This window comes from Psittacula echo (genome assembly GCF_963264785.1).
Source record: "Psittacula echo genome assembly, chromosome: 5".
NCBI classification, from domain to species: domain Eukaryota; kingdom Metazoa; phylum Chordata; class Aves; order Psittaciformes; family Psittacidae; genus Psittacula; species Psittacula echo.
The window spans coordinates 71,823,479-71,845,998 of NC_137739.1; the positions used below are offsets into that span (position 1 = coordinate 71,823,479).

At 44.5% G+C, this 22,520-nt stretch overlaps 1 protein-coding gene across 1 annotated transcript in view; it reads right to left on the minus strand.

Annotated features, from left to right (window-relative positions):
- Nucleotides 1–22,520, minus strand: part of PRKCH (protein kinase C eta) — a gene marked incomplete at both ends in the record, with an annotated part of 118,390 nt that overhangs the window by 82,263 nt on the left and 13,607 nt on the right. The window contains one exon of the mRNA XM_080619506.1: nt 4,931–4,994. Within this exon, the coding sequence (XP_080475632.1) occupies nt 4,931–4,994 (64 nt within the window). The remainder of the gene's footprint in view (nt 1–4,930; nt 4,995–22,520) is intronic.

Consider the following 22,520-nt stretch of genomic DNA (forward strand, 5'->3'; position numbering starts at 1 on the left):
TTCATGGTCTTCCCAATTTTGAAATTCTCTCCTGAGATCGTCAGTGTTGCTGAGAAGCTTTCCCATCCTTGTGCTTAGCTCACGCAGGCTTCATGACAAGGATAGAGCTGCTCTTGCCCTACTGACTTGGCTGACGTATCTCCGTCGGGGTGCAGGTTTGCAGAGTCTAACCTCCAGGAGAGCAATACCCACTCAGGACTTCAAGGTCAGCTTCTGGAACTGCTTTTTAGATTTCAACTCAACTGGCATCTTCCAGTGAAGGTGGTGATCCACTGAAGTTCACCCGCCTCCCACCCAGAGATGCACAACATCTGGGGACAACATTCCTGGTCTTTGCAAGGGCTCAGTCTTCTCCAGGCTGCGCTTTCGCCTCCACGGGACTCAACATTGTTCTGACCTATTTCCATCTGGAAATGCAGGGTTGAACCAACACGGGGTGCATATGGAAACCCCTTGCCTGCAGCATGCACGTGTGACATGCACATGTGTAAAGCACTGGAAAAAGTGTAGGCATTGGAAAAAAATACAGGGTATAGGAAAAAAAACCTCCATGTCTCTTGCTTCTCTCTGCCACATTAGACTTTGGGCTAGACACTGAAGACCACAATGTTCTCAGACTGGGAGCCAAAGACAGACAACCCTTCTTTACGCTAGCCTGCACTGATATTGCCTATTTAGATCTGGAGGTTCTCTGGATGGTGTCTACTACATGCCTTATAACTTTGCTTGGGCTAGTGACCCAAAACAGAAGAGTGGCCAAACTAGGCAGGGGATGAGACCAGGACATTTTTTGTTCCTTATTCCTAGTTTCCAATAATTATCCCCTTAACTATAAAAACTAGGCTGAAAACAGTCATTATTGCAGTTTACGGAGGACCAGTAAACATAGTTTTTCTCCCTCTTGTGAAAGAGCCCAATAATGTATCTGTAAATATAAGTTTTGCAGGGCTGAGGAGCTACATTACAGTACAGAGTAAGGACCTACTCAGCACAACACCTATATACCATTTGAGACTTTCAAGCTGAAAACCTTTACTGGTGCCTGCCTGACTTGCTATTTCTTTAGATATACACCACTTAATGTTAGAAAAATGTGTTCAAAGAAAAACAGTAGTAAAAGACTGAGCCTTCGTGCTTGAGAGCAAATCATCCCAAACACATGATGTGACAGTTGGAAAATAAAGCAGCATTTCCTGCTCTAGAGGCAGGTGCAGGCTTCCTTGCTGCTGCAAAGCCTACCGCCATTAAATATTTAGTAATGGGTACTATATCTGCTCTACCAAGTCACTTAGCTTTTCAATATTCTCACTGTTCTATTTCTTGCCCAGAACTCAAATTTGTCTTTGTCTTTCCTGACACTGAAAGAAAAGAAACAACCATTACTTACCTCACAATGACGAAATCGAAATTGAACTTCAAGCCAGAATTATCACTTTGAATGACAATGTAAAAGAAAAATAAAGAAAAAAGGCTAATTGCAAGAGTCTGAAGCACTAAAAATAGAAGCACTTTAATTTCTACAAGGCTTGCTTCAGTCATTGATTCAGTCAAACAATTAATTTTTATTAATTTCATTAGCTTTGCTCAAAATTAAAGAACAAATAGCAAGAGAGGTGGCAAACCAAGGGCACAGCAACACACCTTTCAGGAAAAGCTAGATAGGGTTCAGCTTGCTCTGGAACTCCAGTGTTGCAAGGGAGAGAGGTTCATGCCATCTTTCAGACACATACATTGGGCCTCTCAGTGTCGAGTCTGACCTTGCCTCAGTGAAACACCCTGACCCATGCATGATTGCCTGCTCTTCGGTGTCTCTATTAACTTCTCACAGGTGTCCAGAAGCACCAACAACAAGAGTAGCTCACCCACACTCATTGCAAGGCTCTTGATTCCAAATCACACAGTCACGCTCAGAGGTAATCTCCTCCCAAGGTAAGGGGATTTTCATTTTACTTTTGCACTGGTCACTTTACACAGGAAACGCCAGCTGAATGAGGGGAGTTAATATAATCAGATACAGCTAAGTACAGCAACAAATACATCCAGCAGAGAAAATAAAGACAGGCAGGGATAATTTCACTAGACCTTCCTCACTTCCTATTGATCCATTCCTTTCTCTTCCTGAAAAGTTACATGTACTTTTAACATGTGAAACAGATGTATTTCCCTGCCTCAAACAGCAGGTTAACACTGATGGACAGAAGAGCCAAATGGGAACCTTCAAAAGACAACCCCCTTCCAGCTGTGCATTTTCTATATTGCCCTCATCCTGACAGTACAGGAATACTTCTGTTGGACACACTGGGCCACTCAGAGGAGTGCCTCCCTTCTACCTCATCCCTGCCATAGGTAAGCGCAACCAAATCACACTTTTGGTCAGAAGAACTTTTAATCAAAAAAAACCAACCAAACAAAACAACAGAAAATCCCACTAGTCCCGAAGCCAAATAACAGACAAGCTGCCTAAACCACTAGGACTGTCTACTTTGGGTAAGCATTCTAAGACAGCAAAACAATACAGTCTCAGGTGGGCATAACATCCCAGTCTTGTGTTGCCTTTTTTCTCAGCACATGACCATTGCTTGATCCTTTTCAGAGCAAGAAACAAACTAGAGTCACACAACCATTCATACCAAAAATCCTAAACATCATATTGATTGAAATTCCACGTGGGTCTATATACCACTTTGATAGGGTCTAATGCAAACTAATCGTTGGGTTCTCTGTGTACCCATAGACACACACAGCCTTTATGCGGCCTCTGCATGTTAGCCATAACAAGCAGAGAGGATGTGGTAGCAGCTACCCTCCAGATTAGGGCAAACAAGTGGGAAGCCACTTTTTGTGCTTTCAAGTTGCAAGTTATTCTCAGGCTCCTTTCCAAAAAACCTCAGATTTCAAATACAATTCTGAGCCTCCATATTTCCACCAAAAAAGGGAGAAAAGTCTAATAAAACAAGATGTTATGGAAGAGACCTCACCTTTTTTCAGAAGGAAACCCTTCCCTGATGGATGCCTTCACTATCTAACAGATGGGAGAAGTCAGTATCTGCAATCAGGCTTGAACTGGCTTATGTCTATTCTTGGAAACTAACTGTAAGCACACATGGGACTAACTAGTTAAAAAAAAAACCAAACCAAAACCAACCCAAGAGCTGTCTTTGATCTTCCTGTTCTGTAAGTCCACACATCCTCAATAAAGGCAAAGGAAAGAGAAGTATACATTTTCCAATATTTCTCATTTTCCTCAGGAAGCAGTAGCTGTACAAACACTTCAGTTCTCCATCTCTCATCTTTGAGACCTTGTTAGCAACATGCCTTAACAGCATGTGGCCTGTCCAGCTTTACATGGTAAGTGAACTTCACTGGAAAAGGTAATTCTGGTCCTCTCCATCCTGCTGCAGTGCTGGGGTGTGATACTCCTCGTCTTTCCCATTGCTCCACAACTATATCTCACTAGTAGTCAAAATCAGGCCTTCTGTTCATGTCTCCTTCCTAAGAGACCTTCTGCAAGTGGGATTACGCCTTCCCCATAGTCCCTCAGAGTAAGAGCAGCCTCAGCTGCACACAGAAGGATGTCTTTAAACCTGCCACCATTTCCACACCATGGGGCTTGGGATGCTGCTGTGGAGAACACCATCTCCCTGTAAACCCTTGCTGTGCCCTCAGGTGAGGCTCCGCTGATCACTCCTGTAGTTGGCTCAAATGCTTTCAAAGGCCACAGCCGTCCTGCCAGGAGCAGAGTACTCCTGCAGTGTGAACCACCCAAAGAAAACCAAGTTTCACCAGCTCCTCTGCTGCAGCAGCTCTCCACCAAGCAGCTACCCCAGCACACATCAGGCTGCTGGCTCAGCAAGAGTGAGACAGCTCCCCAACAGCACAAGCTAGAATTCAAACCTGTATTTGAAAAAACAAAGGCAGAGGCATTGACAGGCCTGGGCACCTAGCACAGGGTATGAGCTAGGGGAACTGCTAGGCAGTGGAGCAGAGCTCCCTCACAACCCTTGAAGGAAGCATCCCTTCAGCTCACACCCTCCTTGTGTCCAAGACACAGCGTGGCAGGGTGGACTCCCCATGCTGCAGCTCCCAGCAGAGCCTTCATGCTGAGAAATCAGTTTATGGGCAGAACAACAGAAAATATTAAAAACCCAGCTCCCCCAGGATGCAGGTGACAGCAGAGCCGACCCTGCCTTGATTCTTGGTGTCTGTACAGAGAACAGCTCTCAGTGAATGCAGTTTGAGGCCATGGCTGACACAAGTAAGAACCATGCTGTAGGTCTGAAGAAAATAGTTCTTTTGTGTGCCCCATCCCAGATTTCCTGGGTTCTTCCAGCACAGGTCACATCCATGCTCATAGCTGGTATCACAATAAACAACACGGAAACTGAAAACATCACACTATAAAATATAGTTACGGAAGAAAAAATGTGCCTGGATACTTTTCCAGAGCAGCTGCCACACTAAAAAACCTCCTAAGTTTCCTGTGCAAAGTGAATTTGGGAAACAGAAGTAAACATGAAATAGATGAGAATCATTATGGGATAAAAATCATCCAGATGTTTTGAATGTGTTCTATTTTAAACATGCCCTACATGCTCTGTAGCTTGCCCTTCAAGGGGCACCCAGGCAAAAAGTACAGGTGACCAAAACAATCCGTTTGAAGGACAACTTGAGATAAATAAACCAGATCAAGCATGAATCAGCTCCCTGGGTCTGAGATCAGAGCAACAGCAGAGCAGTGGGCACACACAGGGTGAGCCATTAAGAAGAGCCCCTTCCAGATTTTCCCTAATGCTCAGAAAGTCTTCGGCATGCAACAACATATGGCCTGCGTGAAGAATGCCATTCGCTTCTGTACTGCTTGGTGACTGATGGCAAGAATAAACACCAGGATTCAACACTTAATGGAAACAAGCCAAAATAATTCCCTTACCTTCTGTGAAGCTGCCTGTAAGAGTTATGACAACAAACACTTTGCCTTCAGGCTCCAAATCCACCTGAAAAAGTAAAGGAATCATTAGAAGATTGTTTTTCTAGGCAAAGACTCTTCTTGGGATTTTGCACGACAAATCTGGCCAACAGTTGATAAAAAAAGAAAAAAAATCAAGCATCCATAGCTCTAATTGTTCAACATTCAGGGCTCCATAAAGCATAACCTGATCCCTTCTTTTTACTAGAAGGGCTGAATAAGCTCAACCTCGTAGAGAAAATAGAGATTAAAGAAGAAAAAAACAAACCAAAGGTTAATAGTGTTCCAATTTGTCAAATAAATGAAATGGGAGCAACATTAAACATACGCAATTCTCTGAAAAAGATCCATGCACACCTGTTTGGTGAATTATATGGATATTTCCTCCCTATTATATCTCATCACATTGAAATTCTTTCAGTCTCTCAAAGTACCACCAGTGCTGGGGTAAATGCTGATTTCTTTCTTAAATCACCTTTTGGCCTTAAACCATAGAAAACAGGAAACTGTTCATGCTGTTACCTAAAGACTTGTTGTCATTTAGTTTACATTAGACAGAGATGTAGAACATAACTTTAGGGATCAGAGAGTCAATCCTGGTGTCAGCCAACCTGTCTTTGAAGGAAAATATGTATTTTCTGGTGAGTAGATGTTTTAATTTTTAGTTACATTTTTACACAATTAAGGTCTTTGGTTGGTTGGCTTTTTTCTTTTTGGTTTTTTGTTGTGGTTGTTGTTTGTTTGTTTGTGACATTTTTCCTCTGTTTACTAGCCAGTTTTTAGCAAAAATCACAGCTAAGGATTCTTGGTGTTTGAGTCAGGCTGTCACGTAGAAATTTCACCCCAAAAAAACCCAAAAACAACAACAAAGCCAAACACACACACACAAAAAAACCCCACAAAAACCCCACACAAGGCACCTCCCATGCATCCCCAAACTGCAATCTTAAAATTAGCAAAGAAAAGCTTCACACCTTGTGGGTATTGACAATCTGTGCAGAACAAACATCTTGAAAATAGAGCTCTCTGGAAGAACAACTGAGCACAACTGTTCAAACCCCGTCTGCTCTTGTACAGCCACCTTCCCTTGGTCTGGCAGAAAGAGAAGCAAGTCTCCTATGTCAGCAGCATGGAGTTTCATCACAGCAGTGCCCAGAATTTAATACACTTTGCTGTATTTATGTCTCCCTCTTTTTTCTTTGGTATCATATATATAGTGTGTGTATATATATATACACACATATATATATATGTGTATGTGTGTGTATATATATGCACACACACACAACATATCCTGCCAACACTTTGATTCCTTTCCAGTGCTAATACATATCACACCATTCAAATAAACTTTTAAGCATAAGCTCCCACAGCAACGGTATATGGTCCACCACTAATCCAAACAATATTCGTGCACGGACTGTAAAACCCTGCTGTGTACCAACCAGTCCTTTCAAGGGAATAACATTAAGACACAGTCAAAAGAGATAGCTGAACTCTATATATCTAAAGGAGGAAGCCAGACAGCCATGCTACAAATGGACACAAAGTGTCTGCATAGCTGTAAGTAGGGGAAGAAGGTGTCCAAGTCTGACTGACCCCGCTTCGTTAAGGTATAGCAGCTCTTTCTGCAGCCACCTTCACTCCTGGGGATGCTAACTGCAGCTTCACTAACATGAGCTGAGAGAAAACAATATTCTGAGGTGGGTGACAGAGAGCACACACCATCCCTGTACATTTCCCTAGCCTACAATGTGGTGCAGAAACACAGAAATTGTTTTTTAAACCATTAAGAACTTGTTAGGATGAACAGAGCAAATAATTTCAGGGAAAGGATGACAAAACATCCTATTCACACCACTCCAGCTACAATCCAGAAGTGACACACCTCTACCAAAGGAACACAAAATAGGGAAGCTGGAACTGTTTGGAAATATCCTATCAAGATGGTGATTTTGTGGACACTGTATTTTCTGCTTTAAAAAAAAAAAATCATTTAAAAAAATCAATCTCACAGGGAAAATTTAAATTAAATATGTAGCTCTGACTCCGTATTAATTTTTGTGTTTGCTTGGGCTGCTTGCTTACACGCGCTTTAGGAAGCTGTGTTTAATGGAGACAGCCTTCTGTCTCCATTCCCCCTAAAAAAAAACCACTTCAACTCCAGTGATCTCATGCATCATTTTTGCCTAAATTTCAATTCTCTGGAGAGAGACGCAGCTTTTTAAAGAAATGATTCTTTCAAAAATATTTAATATCTATAATATATACAGTCACCCACATTGATTTATGGGACATCAAGAATTCAGATTTTATGAGAAAATCCTTCCTTACTTAGTTTTCCAAAATAATTCAGTGCTTAGTATTTCTCTGCCAGTCTCCATATACATACATTAGACTTCTACTTTTGCATCCACAAAGGGGATCTTTCCTCCCTTCTTCTGACATACATGGTCTGTGGTGGGAAGCAAAGCAAATTCTGCACTCCTTGTTCAGGCTTAAAAGCAAAGGCTTGTCAAGACACAAAGAGCTGGGCTGAGACCAGGAGATGAAACAAAAGCAGCATCCACCTTTGACACAGGGCACAAGCAAAAATTGTTCCAGGCTCTGTGACACACCCTGTTCTCCATCATCTCTGCAAATGGAATTCCTCTACCAAGGGTAGCATGGTCTTACAAAACAGAAACAAAGCAATTCTGAAAGTAATAGCAAGATTTATGACAGTTATAAAACAATCTCACCCCCCTCCGGACTCCAAGATTAAAGGCCAGTTAAATCCTCTACACCAACTAAGCAGTCCTGCGCATAGTATACCACAGTTCAAGAGCACTCAATAAACAGGATCTAGCTATACTTAAGACGATCTCACAGCCCTGTGTAAGCACATGAAAATGAAAAAATACAGCTAAAATGCTCCAAAATGAGGACTGAAGCCTCAGCGTGCCAAAAGCTGCTGAAACTTTGGCACACCAGCTCCCCACTGGATGCAGGACCAATAGTAAAATCTATGCAAGAGGTGAAATCAGACAGTCTTAAGAGTTTCTCTGCTCTTAAACTGATAGCAACAGCAACAACAATAAAGAAGATACAATGAAATGAGTAATTAAAATTAATAGACCACTGGTAAAAGTCTGGATTTTGGAGCTGCTGTGATCTCCTTTAAAGATAAATGTGACCAGCTAAGCAGCAGCCAACACAAGACCTGAGGTCAACTCCCGGATACGTGGAACGCACCTGAAACAGAAAATAATCTCTGACCTAGAAAGCTAAAAGGAAAATATCTGACTGCAGACCTCCTCCATGAGCCTGCCCAAGATCAGACAATCGAGCAGCTCCCGGACAGCAACTCCCACCTGACCACACATGCTTCCTCACACCATCACACAGAGCCCACATACCATAGCCACACAACATGGAGGAGCCTCGTGCTGGCAGCATTAACTCCTGTGAGCTCCTCACATGTACTGGACCACAACCCATGATGCATGTGCAGCCTGATGGATGCTCATATGCTGAGCTGGCATGCACAACAAGCGGCTTGCTAAGCCCAGGTACCAGAGCTAACCTCAGTCATCCTTGCAGCACACAGCTCCTCTTCCTGCCCCTTCTTTACACCTTCATTACCGCCTTCACACTTTGTGGTGCAGCTACCAAAATAGCAAATGCTTTGGGATAGCTTTACCAACACAGCAAACAACTGCAGCCACATCTGGGCACATAGAAATATGCCATAATATGCGATGACACCAAGCTGTGTGGTTCGGTTGATAACGCTGGAGGGAAGGGATGCCATCCAGAGGGACCTTGACACGCTTGTGAGGTGGGCTGATGCCAACCTGATGAAGTTTAACCATGCCAAGTGCAAGGTCCTACACCTGGGTCAGAGCAATCCCAGGCACAGCTACAGGTTGGGCAGAGAAGAGATTCAGAGCAGCCCTGCAGAGAAGGACTTGGTGGTGTTGGTCAATGAGAAAATGAACCTGAGCCAGCTTCAGTGTGCGCTCGCAGCCCAGAAAGCCAACTGTATCCTGGGCTGCATCAAAAGGAGCGTGACCAGCAGGTCGAAGGAGGTGATCCTGCCCCTCTGCTCTCATGAGACCTCCCTTGGAGTATTGTGTGCAGTTCTGGTGTCCTCAACATCAAAAGGACATGGAACTGTTGGAACAAGTCCAGAGGAGGGCCACGAGGATGATCAGGGGACTGGAGCACCTCCCGTATGAAGACAGGCTGAGAAAGTTGGGGCTGTTCAGCCTGGAGAAGAGAAGGCTGTGTGGAGACCTCATAGCAGCCTTCCAGTATCTGAAGGGGGCCTACAAGGATGCTGGGGATGGGCTATTCATCAGGGACTGTAGTGACAGGACAAGGGGTAACGGGTTCAAACTTACACAGGGGAAGTTTAGATTGGATCTAAGGAAGAAATTCTTTACTGAGAGGGTGGTGAGGCACTGGAATGGGTTGCCCAGGGAGGTTGTGAATGCTCCATCCTTGGCGGTGTTCAAGGCCAGGTTGGATGAGGCCTTGGGTGACATGGTTTAGTGTGAGGTGTCCCTGTCCATGGCAGGGGGGTTGGAACTAGATGATCTTAAGGTCCTTTCCAACCCTAACTATTCTATGATTCTATAACCATCTGAAAACAGACGTTCACAAGTGAGTGTGCTACCCTACTTCCTTCTCCAAAAGGAGGAATTCCTAACGTAAGCCCTCCTTCAACCTCTTCAGTCTCTACAGAACTAAGTCACTAGAACACCCCCAGGATCCAGACTCAAAACAGCATTGAGGCCGTAACACCAGTACCACCCATACACCAAGCTTTGTTACTCACTTTTCTTTCTTGTCTTCCCAGCATTGACCTTGGCTGCACAAAGATAAAAAATGTATTTTTACAGAGAAGCAGGGGCCACAGTATTAACCTTGATGGAATTATTGAAGTCTAAAGCAGACCATGCGATTGATTTAAGTCAACAATGCAGCTGATGCTGATTTTCTTTCTCAAAGAAAGTACAAGAGGCTGAGAAACTCAACAGCCTGAAGACAACACAGATGATGCTAATGGGGAGCTCCTATATCATAATATAGGAGATAAGTGATACAGGAATGTAACCATCTCTATGTATTTGGCAACAATATTCAAAGAGTAATAAGTACAGAGAAAAGTTTTCTAATGCCAAGATCTATTTAGCATAGGATAACTTTTGGAGAATCACAGAATTCAGCCTGGAAGGTTTAATATCAGAGCAGGAGTTATACTGCAATGGGAAAGTCCTGTTGCATTGGGAGAAGCAAAGGAGAAGCCTGAATTTTTATGCATGCATGATATTGCGAATATCATGAGGTACACCAGTCTCCAAATAAATCAAACTAAACTGGTGGCATGCAGCAGCACACCACTGGCGCACACAACTGTAAACAGTAATCACCCTCCCCTCTCTCCAGTGCTTTCATCCTCAGCCTGGTTCCCCAGAGAACAACTGGGAGAAAAACCATCCACTTTCTGGCTGTTTTAGAGGCAATTGACCAAGTTTTAGTTAACTGTGAAAGTGTGCTTATCAGTGTAGAAAAGCCTTTAATCACTGCTCTCTTCCAGTTCAAGGAAATGGAAGACAGCGTGCTCCTCCATAGCATAAAGACTGGATAAGATCAACTGCTGGAGCTCGGTTGTATCTGTGAAGAGCAACACAGGATTTTGGCCCAGAGCTAAGCATACACTTTTAACTTCTGTTGAACTTCACAGCCATACCCAAGAGAACACAAGCAGTGGAGGATTTCGGTAAGCGAGCTGGAAACAAGCAGGTAAGGACTCATGAGTTCAGCCATGGTTTCATTATGCTTCCATTGTGAGATGCAACATCTTGGCAGCAAGGCTGAACACAGGACCGAGGACTCCACTCCTAATTCAAACCACTCACACAGTGCCCCATGCCTGAACTTGCCAAGACTGCGCAGCTCCGCGTGACTTCAAAGGGAGCTGCAAGGGATTGGTTTCCCACAAGGAGGGGCCCCAGTTAACCGTCTCACACACCTTCTCCAGGAAGGGATCGTAACAACATCATTCCCAATAACTAGGCAGGCATTAATTGCTCCCCTTCTCCTCACTACAAAAAAAAAGAGCTAGTTCAGGAACAAACAAGGGAACAGATGCAGGGAGACCAGAAGAGGGCTCCTTAATCATAAGCCTTCACACATATAATAACTGGTCGCGCATGATTCATCAGTGGAAGAGGTTTAGAAAACAAATTCAGGAGGAGGGTAATCTCTCAGGCAACATATCAACACCCAGCTGAAGCATCCACTGAACTCGAAGAGCAGGTATAGTCAGTCAGCCTCTGAGAGCACCTGGCAGGTTAAAAACCTGCTGTGGATGGGAAAAGGCAGATCTGAAGAGTGGCTGCCTTCTTGCAAGTCACTTGTTCACCAAAATGGAGACAAGGTGGACCCCCAGGATGAATAGAGATCTTCAACACTGCATCTGGCATGAGCATTAATTCTTCCAAACACAAATTCAGAACAAATTTTCCACCCTTCCCTGCAATCGATAACCCAGTCTGGGAAGTCTGATCTGAAGTGCGCTAAAATCAGTGGGAATCTTTTTATTGTCTCTGGATCAGACACAAAAGACAATTGCATTTACCCTGGAGCTCTGAACATCCTTTCTCCCATTGCTGCCCCGTCCTTCCTTTGCCACAGGCACAATTAGTAAGCATCCTAGAAATACAACCTTTTTCCTAAGCCATGTCAATGTTGACGTGGCTTCAAAAACAGAACAAGCCAGACACTTGCAGTGAGTAAAGCAAATATAAAAGCTACCTGGGGACTTAATTAGCTTAATTAAACAAGTAGCTGTATCTTCTGACTTCCTACACAATTTTTAAATTTAATTAACAGAACTGCATATATAATCAGCCATTTGTGGAGGCAATTCCCAAGGCCCTGTTCGGTTGAAAGGGCTGAAAGTCTGGGTTAGGCTAAAGCTGTTTTTTCACACGCCCCTAGTTATTTCTTTTATTTTTTCTTGTTTAAGCTCCTAACAGATCATGCGTGTGGAATGTCAGATCCTCCTGTACTTTAATTATAGATAGCACCTCCACCTGAGCATGCCTTTGTTGGACAGGTCAAAGTAGCAACTGTCTCAGCCAAATACATGGTGTCTGGATTAATCAGTCCTTCTTGTATGTTTTGAGGCCGACAGACACCTGCCTAACAAGACAAGCACTTTTGAAAATCCTTAGGGCTCTCTCATACAAAGGCGAGTTTGCATTTCCAGACCAACAGATTAAAGCATTTTTCCTACAAACACACAGCATGCAACCTCTAAGATTCAAATGTGTGTGCCTAAAAACAAATAAAGTGGGGTGCTGAGGCATCTTCTCATTCCTGCAAAGGCTACAAGTGCTTTGGGCAGTAATTTCCACCATAAGCACCAAGTGCAGATGTGGATAGTTTCTCAACAAACCATGGAAAGCTCTGGCCAGGGGAGGCCTAGGAGATGCCATTTGGTGAGCGGCAGCAACCCCAGCTCACTTGTTCCACCCAAGCTTTGGATCTGAACAGCAGCATCTCCCTGCTCCCACGAAGATTTAATTTTGATGCCAAGTCTCAAAACAAAGCAAGCACAGGGTGGCACGGCACTGGAAAGGCTGCCAGTCCCGCCTCAAAGTGGTAAGTGCACACACCATGCTGAATTCGGACTGTCGAAGCCCTCGCAGCTCAGTGTTTCCAGCTTCAGCAGATGCATGATTAGACCTAGAGATGAAACCTGGTCCCCTGGGGGTCAGCATGCCCATCCCCTGGTAGGGGACAAAGACTCAAAACTTCCGCTTTCTGCAAGCCATGGTTACTGTCAAAGTTTCAGGGGGAAAAAAGAAACCACTTTCCAATGACCATTACTGCCACACGATTGACGCTCTGGAGGTAAACCCACAAATGGGTGGAAAGTTAGTCTCTCTCATAACTCCTATAACCTGTTATTCCACCTATTACTGTAATATTGTCAATCTAATTTTTTGTTCCAGGATGACTGTTTAACATATTACTTTTGTTTTCAGTCAAGCTGCATAATTACAAGCTGTGCACCAGCCATGAACAATCATGCATAACTAATGACTCTTAGCCAATCCTGGACTCTTTAATCAATTTTAGTTTCATCCAAGAGATTACACCCCTCAACAGTTTTGCTCAGGTAGGAAGAGCAAGGGCTGCAATGAGATTTATCTATTCTGTGAAAATTCCTGCCAAGAAAACCTGTGATTCTATGGAAACCTGCCTGAAAGGCTACAAATAAAATATAGACAAAAAAGGAGGTTCCAAATCTTCCAAAAAATTACATTTTCAAAAGTGTGAGCCAAAGCCTGCTCCTAATGGGGTTACACCAACTTATACTGGTCTTGATAGATCCCACCTCTAAAGCAATAAATGAGGTATGAATAATAGTTGTGGGTGGCTCGTTTTTAATATATCTGAAAAATAAAGGTAGCATTATCCATCTAGAAAAATAAAGAGACACACACACACACACACATAACAGTTCAGACTGTTATATTTTTGTTTTCCGTATATTTTTAAGGAAAAACAACAGCTACCTTCTGCAGGGATTTCCGATCTCTTCCCCCCTCCCTGAGTTACATGGCAGAAGGAGAAATCCAATTGCCTGTTCATTAGTGCCACGGTACTGAAATTTCTCAGACTCCAGGCATTAACCCAAACAGTACCACCACTGAGCAAGAACCTGTTCCTTCAGAAATTAAAGTGAAACTCAAAATGAAACGGGATGGCGGAAGAGCCCAAGAGTCCCATGCACACACTGGAGTCTGCAACAGAGGAGGGCTTTCATGCACAAAGCCAGGATAGTTTGAAATGACAAGGGTGGTGAACAGGCTGAGAAGTAAACATGAAAGGTGATGAGAGCCTAGCAGTGAGGATCCAGTTTCTGAAGGTACAGAACAGACTAATGTGGGATAACCACAGGTGCTGAAACTCCCGCCTCTGAGCTTTTCCCTCTCGAGTCAATGGGGCATGTTGTCACACACAAGGAGGTGTGCTGTCACCCCTCCCCGGCCAGGCCTGTGAGGCAGGGGAGGAAGGTGGTCTCCCACGCTGCTGGTTAGAAATGGCGTGCACAGCCCAGGCTTACCGCAGGCGGCTCTGCAATTGCTGGGGCACAGCCACGCTGCAGCACGTGGCTTCCAGCCCTACACAGCTCCTGCAGTGAATCCCGCTGACAGAGAACTCCTGTACAGAGAGACGGTGGAGCAGCACTACTGGGATGCAGGGCCCTGGGAGGCCAAGGTCTCCCCTTTTGGGCAAAGCCCTGGGGAACAGATAGGAGCAAAGCAGCAAAAAGCCTGCTCTGAAACAACTTCAACCCAGGAGACATCAAGTCTTTAAAAAATGTGTAGATGAGGTCCTCAGTGCCATGGTTTAGTGGTGGCCTTGACAGTCCTTGGGGAAAGGTTGGACTTCATGATCTTAAAGGTCTTTTCCAACCTACTTGATTCTATGATTCTATGAAGTTGCAGGCGCCTCTGCTCTGTTTTGCCACCTGGCTGACAAACAGCATTTCACTTGCTCTAGTGACTGTATGTGGCAGCCAGGGGAGATGACAGGCAGCAAGCAAAGACTGCTCTGTGCCTCCCTGAGCAGCTCTGCAACCCAGTCGGCTGCAGAGAGCAGGGGCAGGACCCACTTCCCAAAGGGCCTCTCACTCACACCTTTGTGCCATCTCCCTCCCTGAGCTGTGTGACCATAGCCTGTGTGAAACCAAAATCGTGTGGGCAGGACACAGTCTGCCTTTCTCACCACATACACAACAAGCAGAGCTCTAGTTCTGCTGAGCACAATTTATTAAGCACACATCCTGCTTTGTAACATTATACCAAATACCACCACGTCCCGTCCATCACTGGATTTCCCTCCCAACTCCTCCTGCCTTCTTCCAATAGCTTTATTTTATTTTTTTAAAAGATGGGAGATTAATTTCCTAACAGGCAGATACTAATCAATGCAGGACCACTAAATTAAAGGATGGCAAATGCAGGGCTTCGTTTTCAGCTGCTTGAATACTTAATTACAGCAAATACGCCCATGCACATATTCAGTAGCTGGTATCAGGCTATCGGCTATGCATATGCAATGTATAGAGAATCTGCCTGCAAACACCTGTATGTGCAATTGCAGGTAGAAGAAGCTGAAAGTGGGAGAGGGTCTCTGCTCTTGGGAAAATAAAGCAAACAAAAATCTTCTATTTCCACTCAATGAGCTGTAACAACAGGTCAATAAACCTCAACAACCAGTTATTGCCAATAAAACAAAAATCTTTCAACAGTTATAGAGCCCTGGGACACCACTTTAGCTATTACATTCTAGACATATGGGTTGTAAAGGGATGATGCTGACAGTTCACATTTTAGGTACCTCACCAAGAACACAACGCAGGAAACACTGTTTTCTATCTCCAGGTTCTGGAGGTGATCAATAAACATATTTTCTGTCACATAACTAACTTGGCAAAAAAAAAAAAAAAAAGCCGAACAGGAAGCTGTGCCAGTTTTGCAAGCAGGCAAGTTAGCAGCACTTCCCATCTGGAAACACTCCAAATGCCATAGCAATGAGTTAGTGAGTGGAGTTTCCCCCATGAAAAACAGTGACAGAGCTGAGCTTAGCAGTGATGCAATGTCCCTGACAAGGACCGGGCAGGTGAGTGCACTAGCAAAGGAGTGAGCCCAGGTAGCCCATGCACCATCCAGCACACACCAGAGACCGGGTTTTGCCCAGGGAGGAACAGAACAAGCACAAGGCAGAAAGATAGAAGGAGAAACAAAGAAATTGAGCAGAAAAGAATTAACGATGGTCTCAGCCTTAAGGAGAACTCTTCCTAGGCACAGCATTCACCTGCAGTTTTAATTAACCTCATTAACAAATCCAGGCAGGCTTATGAATCATTCACAACTTTACATTAAAGGCAGCAAAGTCTGCATTATGGTCTGAGGTTCTATGTTTAAGGCACTCCTGTTGAACACCCAAGAACAGTCACCGCACAGTTACAGCAGGAGAGCACTGGGTAGGTTAGGGGAAATCCACCGGGTTGTACAATGTCAGTGCCCTCTATATCCTGTTCATGGATCCAGCCCAAGGAATTGTGAACCCCTAAACCAGCTGCAATACTCTGCAAAGAACCCCTCTGTAGTTGTCTCCCCAGCACGTATTTGCCCATCTACGTATTTGCGCTGTCCTCCAGTATTCAGTGCTGGAAACTGATTTTCTTGTTATTCATATGTTTTATTGCATAACCTTAAACTTTTGTGAAAATCTTCTCATTCGAGTCTCCATTAGGTGTGTCACTAGTTCTAAAATATCTTTCTATTACATATAATTCATTTGGTGTACTGCTGCTTTTCCATTTTTGTCCAATAGCTCTCCCTTCTTCATAAAACCAGGCCACAGCCAATAAGATCATGAACCATTAAAATCCATTAGTCCTCCAGATATAATCCATCATATTTCCCAAGTAGAAAGGGGAAAGGTCACAACTTTCTGCTACTCCAACCGTTTTAAGTCAGAGAATCACTTTTGAAGAGCCAAACCCCATCTTTTCAGTAACAGTTAAAAAGTTAAGTCCTGGTGGTATAGCAAAAGGCAATCTGATGGAAAAGTCCAGCTGTTTACAGTGCTTGATCACTACTGATGGGGCGCTGTAAACTAAAAACTCCTTGAGTGAGATGTAATACGCATCTTGATGCCTGCAGCTTGACAGCAGGAAGCTGGGGTCGCACGATACAGAGATTCAAATCCAAACCAAAAACTCTGCAGAGGGCTTGAGTTACAGGCACTTACCTTCTTCCCTTCAACACCAAGTGTTGGGAAGGTCTGTGTTTAATAGAGGGCCTTGCAGTACTCAGCGCTATGCTGTTTCGTGGTGGGTAAACGTTTTGTGTGCTGCATGAGGGTCCAACAGCTCTCTGTCCTGACCATTGCTCACCTGTCTCAGCCTGACCTCCAGAGCTGCTGTAGCACAACACTGGGAATAGCTGGAACCCCATAACATGGATTCTAAAGGAACTTCTATGCCAGGTAAGCCTACAGTGCTTGCCTTCATCCAGGGAAATTTCCCACTCAGGCTGCTATCCCCTTGTTGTATCCCTGGTATATTCCTACAGCAGCGTTGCTGTATCCCTCCTAAAGGCAATGCGATGTACAGAAGGAGCTACATAGATGAAATCATACACATCTCCACCTTTTCAATCAAAAGCCACAGAGCCCCTTGGGGTGCTGAGGAAACCTTACACCATCAATTTTATAGACAAGGAAAGCAATGTATGGAGATAGCACAAGTAGAGCCAGAAATAGCACTTACGGTCTTCACAAACCCAATCTAGCACACTGTGTGGCAGGCACATTACGCTGAAAAAGTGCAAGGAAGACTCTGCAGTACCCATGAAAGCGATGAATGAGTGCCTGGACTGCTCAGCAGTCCAATAGCAAGAAAAGTCAATTGCTCCACAGCACCAGAACCCACCATCCTTCTCAGTGACTATAAAGCCTTGCACTAAGTGTATTTGAGGGGCATACACCACCACCACCCCTGTCAATATCACAATTACTTAATATGCAAAATCAAGTTATCAGCAATATTTCTGACAAAACATAAGATTTCAAATGACACATCTCAGTAGCAAGCCAGTCTTTAGAACTACAGTTCCCATCACAGATATTTCCCCATAAAACCTTTGCATTAATCATCCTTAGGGGATCACCTGCTACAAGCTCAGGAGTGTTGATTCCCAACTAGAAGGCAGTGCAGGAGGGCCAGGAGACCTCCTTGGATGGATAAGGAGCTGCTCAGGAAAATTCAAAGGAAAAAAGAGGCTTATAGAAGGTGGAAGCAGGGACAGGCGGCCTGGGAAGAATACAGGGATGCTGTCCAGGAAGCTAGGGACCAGGTGAGGAAGGCTAAGGCCCAGTTAGAATTGAGCTTGTCTAGGGATGTTAAGGATAATAGGAAGGGATTCTACAGGTATGTAGCGAGTAAAAGACAGACTAGGGACAACGTAGGCCCCCTCCGGAAGATATTGGGAGAACTGGCTACCCAGGATTTGGAGAAGGCTGAGGTTCTTAATGACTTCTTTGCCTCGGTCTTCACTGGCAAAGTCTCTGACCACACCACCCAAGTCTTGGAAGGCAGACACAGGGAGTGTGAGAATGAAGACCCTATGCCTGCTGTAGGAGAGGATCTGGTTTGAGACCATCTTAAAAACCTAAACGTACACAAGTCCATGGGACCTGACGACATCCATCCGCGGGTCCTGAAGGAGCTGGCGAATGAAGTTGCTAAGCCACTGTTCATCATATTTGAAAAATCACGGCAGTCAGGTGAAGTTCCCGACGACTGGAAAAAGGGAAATATAACCCCCATTTTTAAGAAGGGGAAAATGGATGAGCCAGGGAATTACAGACCAGTCAGTCTCACCTCTGTGCCTGGCAAAATCTTGGAGCAGATTCTCCTGGAAGGCATGCTAAGGCACAGGAAAAACAAGGAGGTGGTTGGTGACAGCCAGCATGGCTTCACTAAGGGGAAATCCTGCCTGACCAATTTGGTGGCCTTCTATGATGGGGCTACGAAACTGATGGACATGGGTAGAGCAGTTGACATTATCTACCTGGACTTGTGCAAAGCCTTTGACACTGTCCCACACGACATCCTTGTCTCTAAATTGGAGAGACATCAGTTTGATGGGTGGACCACTCGGTGGATACAGAACTGGCTGGATGGCTGCACGCAAAGAGTTGTGGTCAATGGCTCGGTGTCTGGAGACCAGTAACGAGTGGTGTCCCTCAGGGATCGGTGTTGGGACCGGTCTTGTTCAACATCTTTGTCGGTGACATGGACAGTGGGATTGAGTGCGCCCTCAGCAAGTTTGCCGATGACACCAAGCTGTGTGGTTCGGTTGATACGCCGGAGGGAAGGGATGCCATCCAGAGGGACCTCGACACGCTTGTGAGGTGGGCTGATGCCAACCTGATGAAGTTTAACCATACCAAGTGCAAGGTCCTACACCTGAGTCGCAGCAACCCCAGGCACAGCTACAGGTTGTGCAGAGAAGAGATTCAGAGCAGCCCTGCAGAGAAGGACTTGGGGGTGTTGGTCGATGAGAAAATGAACATGAGCCGGCTTCAGTGTGCGCTCGCAGCCCAGAAAGCCAACCGTATCCTGGGCTGCATCAAAAGGAGTGTGACCAGCAGGTCGAAGGAGGTGATCCTGCCCCTCTACTCTGCTCTCGTGAGACCTCACTTGGAGTATTGTGTGCAGTTCTGGTGTCCTCAACATAAAAAGGACATGGAACTGTTGGAACAAGTCCAGAGGAGGGCCACGAGGATGATCAGGGGACTGGAGCACCTCCCGTATGAAGATAGGCTGAGAAAGTTGGGGCTGTTCAGCCTGGAGAAGAGAAGGCTGTGTGGAGACCTCATAGCAGCCTTCCAGTATCTGAAGGGGGCCTACAAGGATGCTGGGGATGGGCTATTCATCAGGGACTGTAGTGACAAGACAAGGGGTAACGGGTTCAAACTTAAACAGGGGAAGTTTAGATTGGATCTAAGGAAGAAATTCTTTACTGTGAGGGTGGTGAGGCACTGGAATGGGTTGCCCAGGGAGGTTGTGAGTGCTCCATCCTTGGCAGTGTTCAAGGCCAGGTTGGACAGAGCCTTGGGTGACATGGTTTAGTGTGAGGTGTCCCTGTCCATGGCAGGGGGATTGGAACTAGATGATCTTAAGGTCCTTTCCAACCCTAACTATTCTATGATTCTATGATAACTTCTGAAACCCAGATCCTGGCATGGGCTATAACACCACGGAGAAGCCTAAGTACCTATGCTCTGGCGATTCTTTCCAGATCTTGAATTCATCACAATGACTTTCTTCCTCCTCTCACTTCCTCACCAGGCAGTTTCTTAACACTGAAACTATTAACATTTATATCCAGCCAGTATTAATCCACCACATCTTTTCTCACACTCCATGCTGCAAGATGATCTGTCAAAAGATTTGACACTGAAGAATGAAAAACAAACTATCAAATATGGGTAATGTCTCAAGGACAGAAACTTCTTGGGGGACAGAGAAGGATGGAGAGGAAGGTTAAAAGTCCTTTAGCTCACACACTAACTCCTCTCCCATTCCCTGCCTGCAGCCTATGGAATTGTTTAATATCCCTGGTGCTGAAAGAAGCAGCAGTTTAAGAAGTCACCAATTAGATGTTTCTAAAGGTGTGGAAGAAAAAAAGAAAAGAAGGAAAAAAAAAAAAAAAAAAAAAAAAAAGGAGTGCCAAGGCATGCACTCCCTCAGCATTCCTGAAGGTATGATGCTTGCTCCTGGTGTCCAGATGTTACCACTTGCATCTCCGCTCTAATCCCATGAGGTATATTGCTGGAAGTCACAGTCAAGTCTTCATGCAGCAAAAAGAATGTAGATTGGGATCCAGTACACAGCTGACAACACCCAGAAAGGACATGCCGCTGCCAACATTTGCTTTGCCAAGTTAGATCATATCCTATTTGTATAATGTTTTTTGCTTGTGGGGGTTGTTTTCTGTTTAGGGTTCCTTTGGTGAGAGGAAAGGGGAAGAGTACAATAAAAATATTTCTGTAAAATAACAGTTAAAAAAAGGTGCATAGATGAGGTTCTCCTTGGTGAAGGACCCTGGGTTGTACGTACAAAAAAGGACTAATGGGGTGGGGGAGGGGAAGTCTCAAAATCCTGAAGCCAAGCACTGCAATAGGAAACAGACTGCCCAAGACCAAACAATATTTAGTCCCATCAAGTCTGCGATTACAGTTTTCCTCATCTACCTCATGAGAGAGATGATCTCACTACCCACTTGTGACCATAAAGTCATAGCTGTGACTCCAGCAATTGAGTTGAGTCAGGAAGGAGCTGAACAACATCGGCCTCCAGTCTTCTGTAGGCCACCGGATGGGTGACAAGGTGCCGTGACACTGAGATATGCTATTCAGCTGACCCAGCCATCTGCCTCCATCTGAAGGAGGAGGCACTTGTGGGGTTTGCGTGCAATTGTGAGCCGATAGGCAGCTTGCTGGCACTACCAACAGCACACTGTCACATATTTCCCTTTTTAGTATTTCTTTTTCCCTTTGCAAAGTGTGGTTTCAAGATGAGGAAGCACTTCCCACCAATGTGACCAAGATGTACCTTGGATTAATAAAAAAAGGGGGGAACACAGAAAGGGTCTGTAGACAAAAAGGTCAGAACACGGTTGGAGTGGTTTTGCTCAATGGAGAGCATAACCTGATGCTGTCCACATTTCCCACCCAAAGTTCAGCATTACCCGCAAAGCTGCACATAAATGTTCTTCTCTTCAAACAGAGCTTTTACTGGGGATCACTGCAAGTCCAAGCACATGGTAATCCAAGGAAAGTCAAGAGCAGAACAGGTTCTGTTACATGGCCATGATATTTAGGACAACTGATGTCATATTCCCTCCTTGATAAATATTTAGTTTCTTTGTGAATGGAAGGTTTGGCATTTTATCCATGCCACAGCCAGTGTTGCACGTGCTTTACATTACAAATACACATGCTTTTAACTCCAGCCCACTCTCTAATAGGATTAAAAGTATAAATTCCCTTCTGCAGAAAAGTACATCCCTACCTGGGTGTCACTGCTAATGTGGACCTTATGCACCTCTTCCAGTTGACAAACAGCCCTTGCTGAGAAGAAGCAACGCTACCTCAATTCCCAAAGCAAAATGTTATTCACTCCAGGAAGAGTAACATCAGTTTTAGTCTCACAACCTTAACCAGAAAGTTTTCACCAGCTGGGAACATAAATCCCTTAGATAGCATTTATCTTCTTTCAAAATAAAATCAAATAACTTTCCTTTTTTAAAGTTTACCAAGCCCTGTAACACAAAGACAAGAAGCCACTCAGACAGTTCCTCTCCTCTGTACAAGCAGAACACTCAGTGATGACCCTGGGAGGAAGAAAATGGAAGAGATACAGTCACTGTAATAACTTCCATATATCCAATGAAGTGAACCATGACAAATACAGTCCCCTAAGAAAGATAATAAAACACCTAACACATCCTAATATGCATGATATTGAAGGACCCCTAGATAAGGTTACAGAAGTGAAGAGTTAGATCCTAAACTAGCTGCACTGGAGCTGCTAACTAGACTCTCACCACCACCGCACCGTAAGTTTTGGCTTTTTATGAATATAAAAAGATCCCTCTTGCAGCCCAGCAGCACTTGAAAGGCTTCTAGGACATAACCACACTCATTAATATGAAGCACTGGGGTGGTTTTGGATACTGAGATAGAAAGTCTGAACAAATAATGACCCACTGGAAAATTCATAGCGAGAGATGGAAAGATCTGGTACTTTTCAAACACCTACACGTTCTGACTGTGGCTTTGAAGCAAGCCACAACACCGTCTATTGTAAAGAGCACCGTTCCTGTGGAAACAGTTGCTTAATATTGCTAGAGATGGAGTAAGAATAGATACTATAGGTGTACAGAATTTTGCAACTACCCATTTACTG